The 17,793-nt window shown below is 38.5% G+C and overlaps 1 protein-coding gene across 5 annotated transcripts in view; it reads right to left on the bottom strand.

The window, feature by feature from the left end:
- Window positions 1-17,793, bottom strand: part of CASK (calcium/calmodulin dependent serine protein kinase) — a 372,464-nt gene that overhangs the window by 11,639 nt on the left and 343,032 nt on the right. For all 5 annotated transcript variants that reach the window (XM_087829368.1, XM_087829364.1, XM_087829366.1 and 2 more), the window contains 4 exons: window positions 11,123-11,238; window positions 4,110-4,190; window positions 3,920-4,000; window positions 912-1,114 (listed from right to left, as the gene is read on the bottom strand). In XM_087829368.1, coding sequence (XP_087685494.1) covers window positions 912-1,114; window positions 3,920-4,000; window positions 4,110-4,190; window positions 11,123-11,238 — 481 coding nt within the window. The remainder of the gene's footprint in view (window positions 1-911; window positions 1,115-3,919; window positions 4,001-4,109; window positions 4,191-11,122; window positions 11,239-17,793) is intronic.

Genomic DNA, 17,793 nt, shown 5'->3' with positions numbered 1-17,793 from the left:
TATTTACATCTGATAAGGGATTTTTGGGTACAAATGGGTCTTTAGAAATGGCAGCCCAGGAGTCATGGGGCACACACAAGCCTCTCCTGCAACCTGCCCCGATGTTTCCAACTCCCAAATCATTCCGATGGGCTTTAAGTCCCACTTCTGCTTGGTTTGTCCTCGGAGAGGAAAAAAATAGCTCATCTGTATTTTTGAAGTAAGGCCTCCGGCGTTTTCCTTTGTAAGTTTAATAACTTCTATTGCTTCTGGCATAGGACTTATCTACACATCATCTAATCACCAGCATCTGGTTCCCTGAGTCCCCTCCACATTCTCCATATCCCTCTTAGTTTTAGCTCAGGGTCAGGCATCATCTTCAGTAAAGAGGTGACAGAGGCTGACAACCACCATGGGGCTCCATTCTGGCTCCATCAACCCCCCCCCCCCCCCCGGGTTCACTCACGCTCGCTTTCATAAAGCTAGTGCTGTGTTTCAGACCCAGGCCCCAGGGTCAGAGCTTCTCCCTGGGGATTAACATAAGATGCCGGCAGAGGCTCTGATGGCCCAGCATGAGCTGTACCGAGATGTAGAGGTGGCCGTTGGGATAACAAAGTGCCAGAGTCTCACCCCGAGGTCAGATTACTGTAGGGTTTCTGGCAGGCACAGACCAATCAGGTACTTCATTGAGCACCCGAGTATAAGGAATCTCGTAAGAGAATAGTCTCTGCTTCTGAAATACACGGTGTGTGCACTGACTCCAACAATTAGTTTGTAGTCTAGACTGTTAGCCCATGATGCCTTCATTACTGACACTTTCCTGTAGTTTATTCAATTATGTGACCCATGACGTTCTGATGGCATTTTGATTTCAAGACCTGAGCTCAGCACGCAGGCAGGATGATGGGGGGCTGGGGGTGGCCGGGCATTACCTGAGGCTCCACGTCCAGTATCGCAATCAACCCCTGCTCGTGGATCTTCCGGATGGTCTCCAGTTTTGTCCCGTACATCGCATCCTCGTGGCTGCCATACTCCAAGTACTCATTATTAGAGATGTCTTGCATCATTTGGTCATGAGATACAAAGTAGTAATTCTTCCCATTTTCTTCATCTTTCTTTGGAGGTCTGGTTGTATCTGCACAGTCACATGTCAAGAGAGGATTAAAAGGCTGAGCTTCTGAGCCTACGTTCCCAGTGGGCCTACCCCAACCCAATCTCTGCTTAAAAGCTCTGGATTCCGTAGTGTATGCCTCATGCCCTGTTCCCACACCCAGTAGCTTTGTAGGACTAAATTGTAGAAGTCGTATTTATCTGCGTGACATCAGACCACAGTAGCTAGTTAGTTGTGTGATTTGGTGCATCTTTCAGTGTTTAGATAAGATCTCTTTCATTCCTTCCTGGGTCACCACATGAAAAAAACACAAGATGACCAAGATTAACTTAACTCACCGTATGCTTTAATGCAGTTAGGCAGAAGGAAAAAAGAATTTAAAAGATAGAAAACTACATATGGTTATTTAAATTTAAAATAATTAAAAATTACATAAATTAAAATTTCAGTTCCTCAGTCTCAGTAGCCACATTCCCAGGGTTCAGTAGCCACATGTGGCCAATGGCTACTGTACCGGACAGTGCAAATACCGAGCATGTTATTATCAGAGAAGGTTCTATTGGGCACTGCTTGTCTACAGCATCCAGCAAAAGGAGAAGGTTAGAATACAGCAAAAGGCATACCATACTGAAAACACAATGATCTTAGCCTGATGTTAAGAAAGACCTTAACCAGGAACTGGGAAACTATGGTTCGTGGGCCAAATATGGCTTGCTGTTTTTGTAAATAAAGTTTCACTGGATGACAGCCATGCCCATTTCTTTACATATTGTCTATGGCTAATTTCATGCTACAATGGCAGAGTTGAGTAGTTGTGACAGAGACCGTATGGCCCTCAAAGCCTCAAATATTTCCTATACGGTCCTTTACAGAAAAGGTCTGCTGACCCCTGACCTAAGTGAGTATAGACTGAAATGTCTGTCGGTAAATCCTAGTTCTGTGGGACACTAATAGGACCAGTATTCTGCAAAACACAGTTTAGGAAATTTTTCTAGGCAAGCCAGGAACATTGGTTTTGATTTTCTTTACCCCCACCTCCTTTCTTTGCCCTCTTTCTTTCCTCTCTTTTCTTTCTCCTTTCCCCCTCCTCTCCCCTTCCCTCTCTCCCTCCCTCTCTCCCTCCTTCTCCTTCCTTCCTTTCTCCCTTCTTTCTTTCAATTTCTTTTTTCCCCTTCTTGCTTTCTTGCTTCCTTCCTTGAGCGGCAAGGACAAATTTATGCTACTCTTTGCTGTGTGGGTGTATCCAAACCCATAGAGAATTCCCCCTCTCCTGCCCCAACTAGACTATTAGAACTACCATGTGCTCATGGACATCAAAATGTAGATGTTTTTAAAAAGGAATCCCTTCTCCAGGTACAAGAAAAGCTGAATAAATGGCATATACTGCATGGATGCTGTACTATTTTCAGTCATTTTGGTAGGTAAACATATGATATATACACAGCTGGGGCCAAATACTTCAGAGTAGACATGACTGAGGTCAGCAATGGTACACTTCAAAACCAAGCTAGTGCCTGGCCAGTGTGGCGCAGTGGTCGAGCATCGACCCATGAACCAGATTGCGGTTTGATTCCCGGTCAGGGCACATGCCCAGGTTGTGGGCTCGATCCCCAGTAGGGGGTGTGCAGGGGGCAGCTGATCAATGACTCTCTCTCATTGATGTTTCTATCCCTCTCTCACTCTCCCTTCCTCTAAATTCAATAAAAAAAATTAAAAAAATAAAACCAAGCTAGTTAATTGGCCACTTAATAACATTAAATTGTTATGTGTTCAATTGTTATGTAATCGAAAAGAAACCAAATGTTGGCTCAGCTTACTGTATTCATGATCTAGACATAAAGAGAATTAAAAGAACATTTGAAGGTGTTTTATCAGAAAGCCCCAGTGGCACCAGTTGAAACAATATTGGATGAATTTCTTTTTGTGTGTGTAAATCAGACAGTGTTTGGGATGAGGGTGGTGTTATGAAGCCTCATGGCTCGCTGGGGTGTAGAGAAAATAGTAAGTGGTATTTACATGGCTTCAGGAAACATGGAAGGCCCTACAGGACAGAGCCAATCTTCACATTTGTCTCCTGATGCTCTTAAAACTCATTCTCTAATTCTTCTCATCCCGAACAAAGCTCTAACTACAAGAAAGCTTTTGGGATTCAAATTTTAAACTTTGCAGTAGTAATACTATAATAGTGGTAAGATGGCTACTATTTATCTAGTATCTGCTAAGTGCTTCTCATGATCTCAAATCCTCTTTATATCTCCAGACTTACTTCATTTTATAGTTGAGGGAACAAAGAGGGCAAGAGGTTAAGGATAAGATGTAGAAGATTAAGGAGGATAAAAATATTATAGATTTAAAGCTCTTTCTAATAAACTGGCAGCACATTGACTGGATTTTGAAAGTGATAAAAGTCAACAATTTAGTAAGTAACAAAAATATTGTTATATCAAAGAAAACTATGCTATTATTAAAACCTATTTTTCTAAAGAATAGTTTATCTGAGTAATTTTTATGACATACTGTTGAAAAAATCAGGTTACAAACAGAGTGGATGAGCCCAATTTGGTTCAAAAACAATCACCACCACCAAACACACATTACACATATTTGCACTAAGAGAAGCCTGGAAGGGTATAAAACAAACTATTTATAGTACTATTATTAGGGGAGTAGGGCTGGGATTATGAACTCATTTTGTTCTTTGTTATTTTTTTGGATCTTCCAAATTTCTTATGGTGAGCCATTATTACTAGTGTAATCTCAAAAAGTATATAAATTACAATATTAAACAAGTACTAGAGAAAATATAGTTAAAAGAGAGACATTGCTTACGTGGAATAGGGTACGCAAATCGGTCTGGGTGCTTTGTGATGAGGGTGTTTTTTATGTGTCTTCTCCCAACTCCATGCGCACCTATGCCGTTTTAAAAAAAGGAAGTTAAAATGGACATTTGTTAATAATATTCACAAAATGTTTTGAAGATGAGAATAAGAGAGCCAGGTGTTTACCCAATTAGACTTACCTAATAAGACTAGTGTTTTCCTTTTGAATGCTGGCAGTTTTACTACTTCTTCATATGTAACAAGATCTAATTGATCAAACACTAAAATGCAAAGAGTTAGAAGAGATAAATTTGCAGAAAGAATATTTCATGTATATAAATTATAATTTTACCGGCAAAACTAAAGTAATAGTAAAACCGTGTCTTAAAAAATATGAATCCAACTTATAATACATTTAAATCATACAACGTTTGGGAGAAAATTTCCTTTTTAAGCCCATGAAAATGCACTTTGGAAGCAGGGACATCCAAAGATATGTTGAGCACATGCATAAAAGTCCAATTCTAAAAGATACTGCATATCTTTTCATGCAGTATCCAACACATTGTATGAATTCATTCAAAACCACATGCTGTTCATATTTTTGGAATTCTATGAAATCAGCAATACTAAAAGGAAAAAGTCTGCAGACAGTGACCGACATGAATGTAAAATGAATGCAACTAAAGTGAACCGAGAAAGGGGCCAGCTAGATATTCCAGGGATGGGTGTGGGATGCATGGACAGCTGGTCTTTAACTTCATGGTTCTTTCTTTCAAGAGTTGCTGAAGGCAGCATGGTAGATTCTTTCAAGGTTAAGTCCTGTGACTATGATTTCACAGGCTTTTGAAATGAGCACCTTACGAGTTTTATTGTAACCCAGCTGTCCATCCGATGGAAAGTCTTGGGAATGGAAGAAGTAGGAGAACATGCTTCCCTGGGCCCCAGACTTTGTCGGCCTGTGTGTAGTAAATCAGGATGAACAGAATGGAAAGAAGCATGAAGCGGAGCCTGAGCCTGAAAACCTTTGCAAAAGGGAGTTCTCTAATCATTACAGACTGAGAAGGAATACTTCGAGAATATTTTTGGGAAACTTGCTTCTTAACAAAACTATTGTAGAAACTTTCCTGAGAGGATAACCATTCCTGTTGAAGTTCAAGGTAGTCCAATTTTCATACACATTTGAAAATTCTCACAAGAAGGTGAAAATCATATATCTATGTTTCCTGTAATATTTTTCTGTGTGGTAATACCCAAATGTTGTCAGGCACACTGAAATTTCTTTTTTAAAGGCTATGGAATATATTATGGATTTTAGAGGGGTTGAAAGAAATTCAACAAAATTGATTCCCTGGTATAATAAAGGAATCGGGCCTTTCAGTTAATCATTAAGAGCAGCTTCTACTCTCTGAAACAATATGGCCAAGTGCTTTTGAATACCAGCTCAGTCCTTGACATTTGTGATCATCTCAGTAGCAAAGAACCTTAAAATGCAAAATAGGATACTCTCGAATGAAACAGATCAGAAACAAACAAATGAACAAAAGTCTCATTCCCAAAATATTACAAAAATACAATGTTAAAATAAGGGTTAGTGCATGTTAATGGGTATTTATGCATTTGTTTTCTTTTGATAACTCGATTCCATAAAGGTTGGCTAAAAGTCTTTAGAGCATATTCTCTAGCAACAGCTAAAAACCAAGAAATGCTTTCTGCGTTTAGAACAGCAGACTTACAAAATAAAAATGAACATGAGGCTCTCTGCATAGCAGGGCTGGCTAGTCATGCTGTGGTGGTAATGGAGTGATGAGCATTGCAAAAATAAAATCAGGAGTGCTTACGGTGTTGCTTTTTTCTACCTATTGCCCTCTGAGTGATATTTCCATCAAGAAAACAGATGCTTATGGAAGAGGTGCATGAACGAACTGACAGATTTTAATATATAAAAATAAGCATCTCACAAAAGAGCAAGATGATAGAAAATGACACAAGCTTTCTGAATGGTATATACACCCATTTTCCCTCTACAGAGCCCTAACTCCAATTCTACTGAAATAAGACTTGCCATTTAAAAAACACACACACAGGAATGAGTTAGATACTAACCATCAACACCACAAACAAATGAACAGGTATGTTACACATCAATATCTTAACCATAAACGAGTGGCATGGAGAGGTTACTCTGGTCTAAAGAAAATCAACACATGGTCATAGGATTGAGAAACAATAAAAAAATTATATTTTAAAAGAAGACATACAAGGACTATAAGGAGAACAGATAAAGATGGGACTTTTAAAGGTTTTAAGATGTTGGCTGATTTAACAAAAAGGACTTAATGAAAGGAAACCATCAAAAACAAAGAGGCATAGTCACTCAACAGGTTACTTACATGCACAGAGGCCATTGGGAGTAAGACAGCATGAAAAATGTACAGGGGTCATTGAAATATGGCTTTTAATATATTAGTAAAATAAAAGTATAATATGCACAAAAGAAACTTTACCATGCAATATTTAAACACAAGGCAAATAAACCACATTAAGAAACAAACCCATTTAATAAAAATTCAACAACATCCTTATATAAAAGCCAGTGGTTTTATATACTAGCACATGCATAGAAATTCTGTCTGGGAATAGTCACAAGAAACCTTCTTCAGGGGGTGCAGGTGTGGAAGCCTTTGGTTTCCATTTTGTACCTTCCTGTACTGTTTGCAATTTCTAATCACGTGTGCCTATTACTTTTATTGTTTAAAAAGAAAAATGTCCACAGAGCAGTGAGATTATGGGCCGCTTTTTGTTGTCTGTATTAAAGAAAAGAAAGTTATAGCTTTTTAAAGTCAACAGTACTAACTTGTGGCATTAAGCATAATTTAAACAGACCTATGAACAGCACTGTAGAAATCCTCTATGCTCATATGGATGGTTTAAATAGGGTCTCATAGGATATTTAAATACCTTTGCTCAAGGCTCTAACACTGAAAGAATGAATTAGTGAATTTTCCCCCCCAAAGTTTATATTAGTAACTTAATCTTAAACTGGAAGTCCTAGGGCTGAGGAATCTCAATGCCTCAAGAGTATAGTTCCTTTAGCAGTAGGACAATACTTTCTTTCCCCATCAAATTATGTGGCTAAAAACTTTTATGCATTGCAGAAAATATACTTGCTGTAAACACTACACACACCATAATCACATCTATTCCCAAGGCTTCAGAAATACTGTCTGGTACAATTGGCTCATATCTTGATTTCCTGGTAAGCTACTCAATATTCATGACACTTTTAAGTATTTAGGTAACTACTTTCCAGTTAAATCTTTTTCATAAATAAGGCTTTAACATTGATTCCTTGCCTCAGTTTTGAAAAGCTAGAAGTCTCTTCAAATACAAACCTTCAATTAGAAAAGATGACACACTGGTAACACTGGGTCCTAGACAGTGTCTAGGGAACAAATGTCCAATTCAAAAGGGACATCAAGAGCCTACAGTAGTTAAGGAAGAGAGTGGGCCTTGTGTTACCATATCCTCTGTTCTTCTGGGTCTTCTGGGCTGGATTTTCAAATGTGCTATTATTTTAAACACTGTGTATGTATGGCGAAAACAAAACTTATTTATGGGTCATATTAAGCTAACAGGCTGCCACTTTATAATGTGAGAGATGTAGGCGACACAGTTTGAAGGGAATTCTGCTTTAACTAGACATGTGAAATCTCCTGGTGACAGAAATGGAAATAATTAATTTTAGTATCATCATTCCCATCAGTTTTAGATATTGACAAAGTTCCCATTCTTCATTTTTCTAAAAATATAAACAACTTCAGAATGACGATAAAGTTTGGATCTTGCCATTAATATATGCTGAATTCTCAAATATTTGAAGCAGGAAACAAAACATATGGCCCCCTTTTTTTAATTTACTGAGGACTATGAGAAGATCCCCCACTATATTTTACAATCAACTTCTGAAAAAGCAAAAAAAAAAAAAAAAAAAAAAAAAAAAATCCTTCAGAAATATAGTTTGATTTGTAACCCATGAGCCCATTTGGCTAGTTCTTGGTATTAAAGAATGTGATATTTAGCCCTGGCCGGTGTGGCTCAGTTGGTTGGAGCACCGTCCTGAACACTAAAAGGTGGAGGGTTTGATTCCCAGTCAGGGCACGTGTGGGAGGCACCCAATCAATGTTTGTCTCTGTCTCCCTCCCTCTCCCTTCCTCTCTCTAAAAATCAATGAAAAAAGAAAAGAAAATGGACCTTAGTTTTTTGAAAAAAAGAAAATGGTATTTCAAAGTTCTTAAAATACCCACCTTACCGACAGAGATCACCAGTATTTGTTTTCCTCCTTTACAGCAATCCTTTATGTAGCCAATGCTGCATATCAGGAGAACTTTCATTACAGCTCAAAGCAGAGCAGCTGATAAAATACCTGACTTCCCCCTCTGATTTCACCTCCTGTCAAGATGATCACTAAGCAGATGGATCGTCTGCACTTTATACTGAACAAAGTGGAAGAGCTGTTTGGTGCAGGGGAAGAACGTGAAGAGACGGTGACAGAAAGTCCCTGCCAGGCAGCGTACTTCAGAAAGTCCAGGAAAGTAATCCGGCATCTTCTGCCGACCAGAAAAACTAACAGGAGACCTCATGAGTGATGATTTTGTGGGGAAGGGAACCCTAACAATAGCATTCTGACTAGACAATTAGAAATAAGCCTAAATACAAGTTCTACAGAGAAACTTGGGTGGCTCTGCAAGGGCCTTATGAGAAGCTCAGACTGTCTATCAAGGGGCACGAAAAGAGCGTGTCATTCGCAGTGACAGAGACGGGCATGTAAGAGGGAACTGTGAGCCTGACGAGGAAGGCTCTGAAGCTCAGAAGCCCACTGCTTAGGAAAATGCTGAAGATAACAAAGGGCAGTGGTGGTGAAGCTCCCCCAATTTCTTAGTTCTACGTTTACAAGAACTTAGAAAGGGCCATGGTTTTGGATAGGAGGTGTAATGTCAAAAGAGAAAGAGCAATTCTATTCTATCCCCATGAGGCTCCTGCCTTCTTTACCGAGGGTGATACCTTTCAAACTTGATAGGTAATGTTTACCAGAGTTAAAGCCTGAGATAAAGGACAGTGAATCAGCACTTGACTCCATTAAATGATACCCATTCGTCAGGCCCAGTGATGGAAGAACCTGAGATGCACTGAATTTTAGAATTAGAAAAGATATCCTTGATTGACGTGATTCAAGATTCCCCTTGAAGCCCACAGGAGCCATGTGATTTTCAAAAGTTGGAGAGTTGCTCGGGTGGGCTAACTCCTGGTTCTAGCTCAGGCTGCCGATGAAGCTTATGGGTGTGTTTGCAGGACAACTGAGCATCGCTTATGATGCATCAGGAGTACAGGGGCGATGGAAGATCAGTGATGCCCCAAGGTGCCGAAGAATGGAAAAAGGGAAAAAGGGAAAATTCTTAAGTGGACAATTCAATGGATTCTTTGTCAAGATTTAGAGGTTCTAGTTTTTCAATCAATTGGCTTTGTATTTTTCCTCAGAGCTGAATTAAAGAATACTGGCAAACTGAATACTATCTATCTGTATCATTTAAAATTATTGCAAAAGTTATACAAGGATCTATATCTATACTATATTTATATCTATATATAAAATGTTGACACATCTTGTGAACCTGTTAGAAGTTGATGGAAAAAAAGGTGACTATGGAGCCTTGACAATAACCACTGATATTTTGTGTTAAATAACATTCTGCTGATACTACAGTGAATTTCTTCAAATAGTACTACTTGAGCATTTATAATGAATAGTTGCTAAATCAAGTTTAACTAATCTGCTTTAAATATTTCTTCCCTTTTTATAAAACAAAACAAAAAAAACACTGTCAGACTAGTGTTCTGTAGTGGTCCATAATCAGAAATGATACAATTTATTGGAAATAAAACGTGGTCACTCACATTTATTCCACATTACACAGTACTTCAAAATGTTTACTTTTACTCTCCCGAATAACAAATGAACCATTCAGAGTTCCTACATAACTTGTCCTAATGAATGCTAATTACATACGTTATAACATTCTAGAGAGAGAAGTGCATTTCTTATTTGTCAGAAATATTATCCTGTCAAATTAGGTATGCATGATTGCATTCACTTGATTTTTCTGGCCACATGTTTGATTTTTGGAGTTATTTCTGAAACCTTGGGAACTGATCTAATGCCAATGCTGGGACTTGCAATTCCTCACAAAAAGTTCCTTATAAAAGGAGTCATATTAAGAAGTCATGGAAAACAAGTAAATCCCACTCTGTATATCACCATGCATTTTCTTTATCTTAATAATTATCACCTTGCTGACCGGTCACGAGATAACTAGTGTCTGCACTTACATTAATTAAGTAATTTTAAACACCAGGCTGACCAGTTACGGAGGAAAAGTAGCTGGCGCATGATCGAGTTCTGGCTTGAAATAGCCGGTCAGCAAGGTGTTTTAAGTTACATCCTGTGAGTCTTCGGGGAATTCTACTGCAATGACAGATCATGCTTTTTTGGCATTCATTTCAGTTTTTGGCAAACAAAGTGGGTATTTTGTCTTAAGTGTATGCAAGCTTCCATAGAGACAAACATACCATGAAGGGAAGGCCAAGATAATGCTCTTGGTCTTTTAGGGGCCATGGAAATACCATGAGTGAAGAAGACTAGTTACAGAAACCTACTAAACCGAGTTAGCATCCAATGTCACTTGTGTTCTTTCAAACAAATCACTGACCCATTTGCAGCACAGCTCTCTGTTAAGAGTGCACTTCTGCCTTTTGAAATGTGTCCTGGGGCCAAGTCCAAGGGCCAGAGAGGAGCCAGGAGCAAGGGTATTTGCTCAAGACCAGTGTCAGCAAGGAAGAAGAATCCTGGTGACTCAGCAGACTCTCAAGCTCTCATTTCTCAGGGGAGGACTTAATGTACTGGGTTCTTTTTGTTCCAGAGAATACTATTTCCAAATAGCATTTTCTTCCTATAAAATATAGCTCTGTAAAATATCGGGCAAGCAACCAACATAATATTTGAAGGTAGGGGTTTCTAAACGTTTTTGCAAGCTATGAAGATCTCATATGGTGGAATTTTTGGATAGCGAACTCTGAAGACTGAATTGAGATGTGACATCTATTTCGGTATTTGAGATGTGTAACCGGCCTCAGCAACAGTTGTACTTTTCCCTACCTGCATTGTGCTTTGCCAAATATTTGTCTTTGTACTGCTTCTTTTTCTTGCCAAACCAAGTACAGCTGGCCTGCTGCTCCTGTTTGGTCTTCTCCATGGCGATGCAAGCTACTCGCCTAGCATACAAAGAAAGAGAAAAAACCTAATGTATGGTTTTATGTTGATACAAGAGAAAAATTACCCATTTGAGTTTACATGAACCTGCACGAACACACTCCTCACACATTTTTCAAGGCATTCAGATAAAGCTTGTTCTTTGGCTTTCATGACAATTTCCTAGAAATGTCTTAAAAACACAGGCTTATAACAAAATGGCATTGTGTTCCTTGAGCACATACTAACTGATAACACAGATGAGAAGCCTAAACATATGGTCATGACATACAGTGGAAAGAGCATGGGATTTTGAGTTGATACAGATCTGGTTTGACTATCACTTACTAGCTTTTATTAATTTAGCGTTAGATGCTTTTCTGGGAAATTTACATGTATTAACTTGTTCAATCTTTTAAAACACACAAAATTGCATCACTGCTTCACAGATGAGGGGCTTGAAGGACTGAGAGATGAAATAATTTGCCCCAGCCCGGCCGGGCATGGCTCAGCAGTTGAGCATCGACCTGGGATCCAGGAGATGGCGGTTTGATTCCCAGTCAGGGCACATGCCTGGGTTGCGGGTTCAATCCCCAGTAGGGGGCGTGCAGGAGGCAGCTGATCAATGATGACTCTCTCATCATTGATGCTTCTATCTCTCTCTTCCTCTCCCTTCCTCTCTGTGTGAAATCAATAAAAATATATTAAAAAAATAATTTGCCCCAAATCACACAGTTAATAAGTGGGAGGAGGACAGTCTGGCACCAGAGCTCATGCTCTTAGCCAGTACATTCTTTTGGCAAGTTCCTTAACCTCTTAGAGCCTTTTGGATGGATTAGAACAAATAATGCTAACAATGTCCCTAGCACAGTGGCAGGCACAGTAGATGCTTAATAAATGGTACTATTGCTATATGGCGATTCTAGTCTAAGGTAGAAAAAAAATAATGCTACAATTAAATCCACAGTTAGAATTACAACCAGAAAATTATAATTTTGTTCTACATGATTATAATATTCACCATTTGTAACATATGCACAAATGTTAAAAATTAAAAAGTTGCTCTCTAAGCAAATAATTGTGTGATATTTCCATAGAAGGTTTTGCTTACTTAATTATTTTGCTTACAGATCAACTAGGGGTCCCCGAGTGAGCCACATATAAGGAGAACCCAAAATCACTATCAGAATTCCATAAAATGTTATTAAAAACAAGTTATTTTCCAATGAGGATGTACTGATTTACACTCCCACCAGCTTCTGTATGAGAGTTCCTATTGTTCCACTTTCTTGACAACGCTTGGCATTGTCAGTCTTTAATTTTTAGCCATCATGGTGGGCAAGTAATGGAATAAGTGTGTTTTGAGTATGCATTTCACTGATTATTAATGAGATTGAGCACCTTCTCATGTTTACTGACTATTGGCTTTCTTCTTTTGTAAAGTGCCTGTTCAAGTCTTTCCTATAGAACTGTGTCGTTTTGTTTTTTTGGTTTTTTTTGCAATTGAGTAGACCTATTTATTTATTTATTAATCCTCACCTGAGCATATTTTTCCCATTGCTTTTCAGAGAGAGTGGAAGGGAGAGAAACATCGAGGTGAGATAGACATATCGATTGGTTGCCTTCTGCATGCGTCCCAACTGGGGACTGAAACTGCAACTGCCCTTGGCTGGAATCAAACATGGGACCCTTTAGGTCTGAGGGCTGGTGCCCTAACCACTGAGCCAAACTGGCAGGGAGAGTTGCCTGTTTTTTTGATTTGTAGGAATTCTTTATATGGCCTGGATATTACACCTTTGTTAGTTATACATATTGCAGATATCTTCTTCTACTTTGTGGCTTGCCTTTTTATTGTATCTTTTGATAAATATAACTTATTAGTTCTAATTTAGTCAAATTTAGCAATCTTTTCTTTTATAGAAAGTATTTAAAAAAATGTTTTTATTGATTTCAGAGAGAGAAAGGGAGAGGGAGAGATAGAAACATCAGTGATGAGAGAAAAATCATTGATCAGCTGCCTCCTGCATGCCCCCTACTGGGGATTGAGCCTGAATCCCAGGCACATGCCCTGACTGGAATCAAACCATGACCTCCAGGCTCATGGGTCAATCCTCAACCACTGAGCCACACCAGTGGGGATATGGGAGGAATTTTTGATATCTTATTTAAGAAATCTTTCTTTGTCCCTTAAATTATACTCCAATATTACCTTCTCAAGGGTTTACAGTTTTGTCTTTCACATTTTAGTTTTCAATATCCTAGAACTGATTTTTGTGCATGGTGAAGTTAGGGGTTATCTTTCTTGTTTCCCCCAACTCTCATGGATACCCAATTTCCCAGCATGACTTATAGAAAAGCTTATTCATTCCTCACTAGTGACTCTTTATGTATGAGAGTATTTTGAGGTTCTCTCTAATTGGTCTATTGGAGCATCTCTATTCTCGTAACTTATTAACTTAATCACTATAGCTTTATAAGTTTTGGTATCAGGTGGAGTAAGACCGCCCTTCTTCTTGGCTATTCCTGATATTGTGAATTTCCATGAAAACTTTAAAGTTAGCCTATCAGTTTCAAAATGTTTGGGATTTTGGTTGGAATTACATTGAATCTATGATTCAATCGGAGAGGAATAGACTCATTTTTACAATATGAGTCTTCTAGTCCATGAATATAGCATGTCTCTCCACTTATTTAGGTCTTTTTTTTAAAAAATATATCTTTATTGATTTCAGGGAGAGGAAAGGAGAGGGAGAAAGACAGAAACATCAATGATGACAGAGTCATTGATCAAGCCCACAACCCAGGCATGTGCCGGACCAGGAATCGCACCCCGATCGCCTGGATCCTAGGTCGACGCTCAACCGCTGAGCCACGCCCGGCCAGACTATTTAGGTCTTCAATGTCTCAATAAATTTTATAATTTATCCTGTAAATGTCTTGATTATCTTTGTTAGATTTGTTCCTAGGTTGTGCATTTAAAAGAAGGGTTTTATAAATGGTATTTAAAAAATTTTTGTAATATTGAAAATTTTAAACATACACAAGAGTAGAGAATAATGAACCCTAAATACCTAAAATCCAGCTTCAACACTTATTAACTCATAGATTATTTTGTTTTATTTACAACCTACCCACCCCAGATTCTTTTGAAACAAATCAAAGTTTGTATTATTTCCTCCTTAAATATTCTTAAATTTCCTTTAAATCTATAGGTTCCCTCTCTTCTTTTTCTTCTTGCAAGTTATTTATTACAGAAACTGGTTATCTGTCCTGTAGTTTCCAAGTCTAGATTTTTCTGACTTCATCTCTGTGGAGTAAGTCCCTCTGCCTTTTGCATTTCCTGCAAATAGGTAATTAGATCAAGAGGCCTGATCAAATTTAAATTCTATATTTTTTGCAAGAATACTTTATAGTATTATGGTTTTGCAGGTGGTGTTACGTATGGTATATTAAAATTTTTGTTTTCTGTTTGTTGCTGGTAAATAGAAATATAATTGTTTTTTGTATATTGACTTTATATCTGCCATCTTGTTAAACTCTCGTATTAAGTCTAATTATTTATCTATAGATTCCTTTGAATTTCTACATACAGAATCATATCACTTGCAATATTTTTTCCCTTTTCCAGTAATGTTTGTTGTAGGTTTATTGTGGATACTCTCAATCAGGTTAAGGAAGTTCCCTTCAATTCACAATTTGTGAGAGTTTTAATCACGAGTGGGTGTTGAATGTTATCAAATGCTTTTTTTGCATCTATTGATAGGTGGATTTTCTTCTTTAGTCCATTAATATGGAGGGTTGGGTTGACTGGTTTTCAAATGTTAACTATCCATGCATTCCCAGTACAAACTCCACTGGGTAAAAATGTATTATCCTGCCCGGCCGGGTGTGGCTCAGCAGTTGAGTGTCGGCCTATGATCCAGGAGATCACAGTTCGATTCCCAGTCAGGGCACATGCCTGGGTTGCGGGTTCGATCCCCAGTCGGGGACATGCAGGAGGCAGCCGATCAGCGACTCTCTCATCATTGATGTTTCTATCTCTCTCTCCCTCTCCCTTCCTCTCTCTGAAATCAATAAAGATATATTTTAAAAAATGTATTATCCTTTTAATATATTGATGGATTCAGTTTGGTAATATTTTGCTGAGAATTTTTACATCTATGTTCATGAGGGATGTTGGTCTGTAGTTTTCTTTTCTTGAATTGCCTTTACTGAATTTTGGTATTAGGGGATGCTGGCATCATGAGATGAGCTGGGAAATGTTCTCCTGTTTTCTTGAAGAGAATGTCCTTCATGTCTTGTTGTTAATTGAGGGCTTTATTTTTATTTCTTTCTTTATTTTAGGTTAGGAGAAACACATTTCTTGGGAAATACTGTGAGCTCTCAGCAACAGCATCAAAGTCAATCTCCACAAATTATCTAAGTGGAATACAGAGGCGGCTGATGAAGCTTTTCCTTTGGGGATTCTTCCAGTACGAGCCAGTATGTGCTGTTGGCCATAACTTCAGCTTCTGTGAGGCATAGAATCTTTGGAAACATAAACAGAACTGAGGGATTTTTTGACAGGTTAAAAGAGACAAAATCCTGACCTTGTGAAGTTTACGTTATAGTATACAGAGTATCTTATAATAAATGTTTTTAAGCTTAAAAAATAAAAACGAAAAGGTCTCGGTAAAAATTTGTGGTGTGGCCACATGTGGTATAGTGACAGGGCAATAAAATAGATTTTTACCAGCCACTCAGGAAATGAATGCTATTTTTTTTTTTCCAGCTCAATAAGTGGAGGGAAACTGTGTTAGGGTTTAGGTCAACCTGGGGGGAAATTTCAAACAAGTTTAACGGGTTATTGCTGAGGCAAGGAAAGGGATGACAGATTCAGGGACTCATATCAAAGGAACAGAATGATGAGCCTTGTCAAGCAAGATGAAATTTAACAAGGATAAATAAGGTAAACATCTGGGTACAAAAAATGGATCTCTCACCTATAGTGTGTGAAAAATGTCAGACGGTAGCAACGTTATTTGAACAAAGCTTCCAGGCCTGGCTGAGAGTATTGTTTCAAATCCTTCTTGCTAATATTGCATGTCTACCGAGATTCTAGAGACCAGTTCACTTTTCCAACAAGGGATTCTGCTCTTTCCCCTCAGCCGGGAATGCCTTCCTGCACCTACAAAGTCCTACTCAGGTCTGAAGGCACATACGATACTGCCCAGTGGGCCTCTTCCTCATGATCCCAGTTAGAATCCCTTTCTCCCTCTACAGTTCTTGCAACTTGATTGAGTTATGGTTTTATTTTTATTTTGGTAATGAACTGGATATATTTAAAGTGTACAATTTTATCAATTTTGACATATCCCAGGAAACCATCACTACAATCAAAATAACAAACATTTTCATCACCCCAGGAATTTCCTTATGCTCTATAATCCCTCTCTCCTTCCGCTGGTACTCCAGGCAACCACTGCGCCTATAGATTAGTTTTGCATTTTCTGCAGTTTCATGTAAATGGAATCACACAGCTCGTTCTCTTTTTTGACTGGAAACTCAGATAATGATTTTGAGTTTCATCCCTATTGTTTTGTGAATCAATAGTTCATTCGTTTAAACAGCTTAATAGCATCCCATTGTATGGATATGCCATCATTTGTTTATCCATTTACCTGTTGATGAAAACTTTAAAAAATTTAAGCCATTCTAATAGGTGTGTGGCCACTGAGTTTTGTTGCTATATTTTTTTTTCATGGAAGTTTCTTTTGGTTCTTTTTCAAATCTTCTATGCCATTAAAAATTTTTCCTGTTCTCCGAAGATATTTTTCAAGCTTATTATTGATTTTTAAAAACCTGCTAAAAAGGACAGCTGTTTAAAAAACTTTGTCTCCTAAGTCCAATATATGAACTGAGTTTGGGTCTGTTTCTATAGTCATTTCAGTTGGGACTCTTTGTGTGCCTGGTTATTTCCACTTGCTGGTCACTGCCCTTGAAAAAGTTTATGTGGGTGATTAGGAGGAGCTCTAAGATGAGGCCCAAGATAAATGCGTTCTTGTGAGGCTATCCTTTTGTTTCTAACAGATACTTGGAACTATTAGCAAAGGGGAAACCTCAAATCAAGTGTATGGTTGGAGTCTCCCTGGCTGTCCCAGGCTGCGTGTCCCTGGCTGTAAATCTATTCAAGGTGGACGGAGGGCCACAATTTTTTGTTCTCCTTTTACTGTTGTATTTTGCTTTGCTCCATGACAAAGCAGCTTTCTCCACGGTCCCCTGGTGTTGATGGGCTGTAAGGGCATGCTTTCCTGCCTTCTCTTACCCTGGGGCAGGGCCTTCTGCAGACCTAACAATGGGGAAAGGGTCTCCTAACAGATTCCTTTACTTATATGCGCCTTGGGTCTTAACCTTGGTTCTCTGGCAGAGAAGTTTTCAGTAAGAGAAATGCCCTCCTGGCAAAATGGGCCAATTTGGTACTTTAATTTTTATTGCTTTGATTGATGGCTTTTATAGAAAAATTGGTCACTGAGTTCCCCACTACCTTTTCAGCTACTCAATGCTTTTAAGGTAATTTTCAAAAGCGTATTTTCTACAGC

Source organism: Miniopterus natalensis, chromosome X (assembly GCF_054644295.1).
Source record: "Miniopterus natalensis isolate mMinNat1 chromosome X, mMinNat1.hap1, whole genome shotgun sequence".
Classification (NCBI taxonomy): domain Eukaryota; kingdom Metazoa; phylum Chordata; class Mammalia; order Chiroptera; family Miniopteridae; genus Miniopterus; species Miniopterus natalensis.
This window is presented reverse-complemented; position numbering and strand designations above follow the sequence as displayed.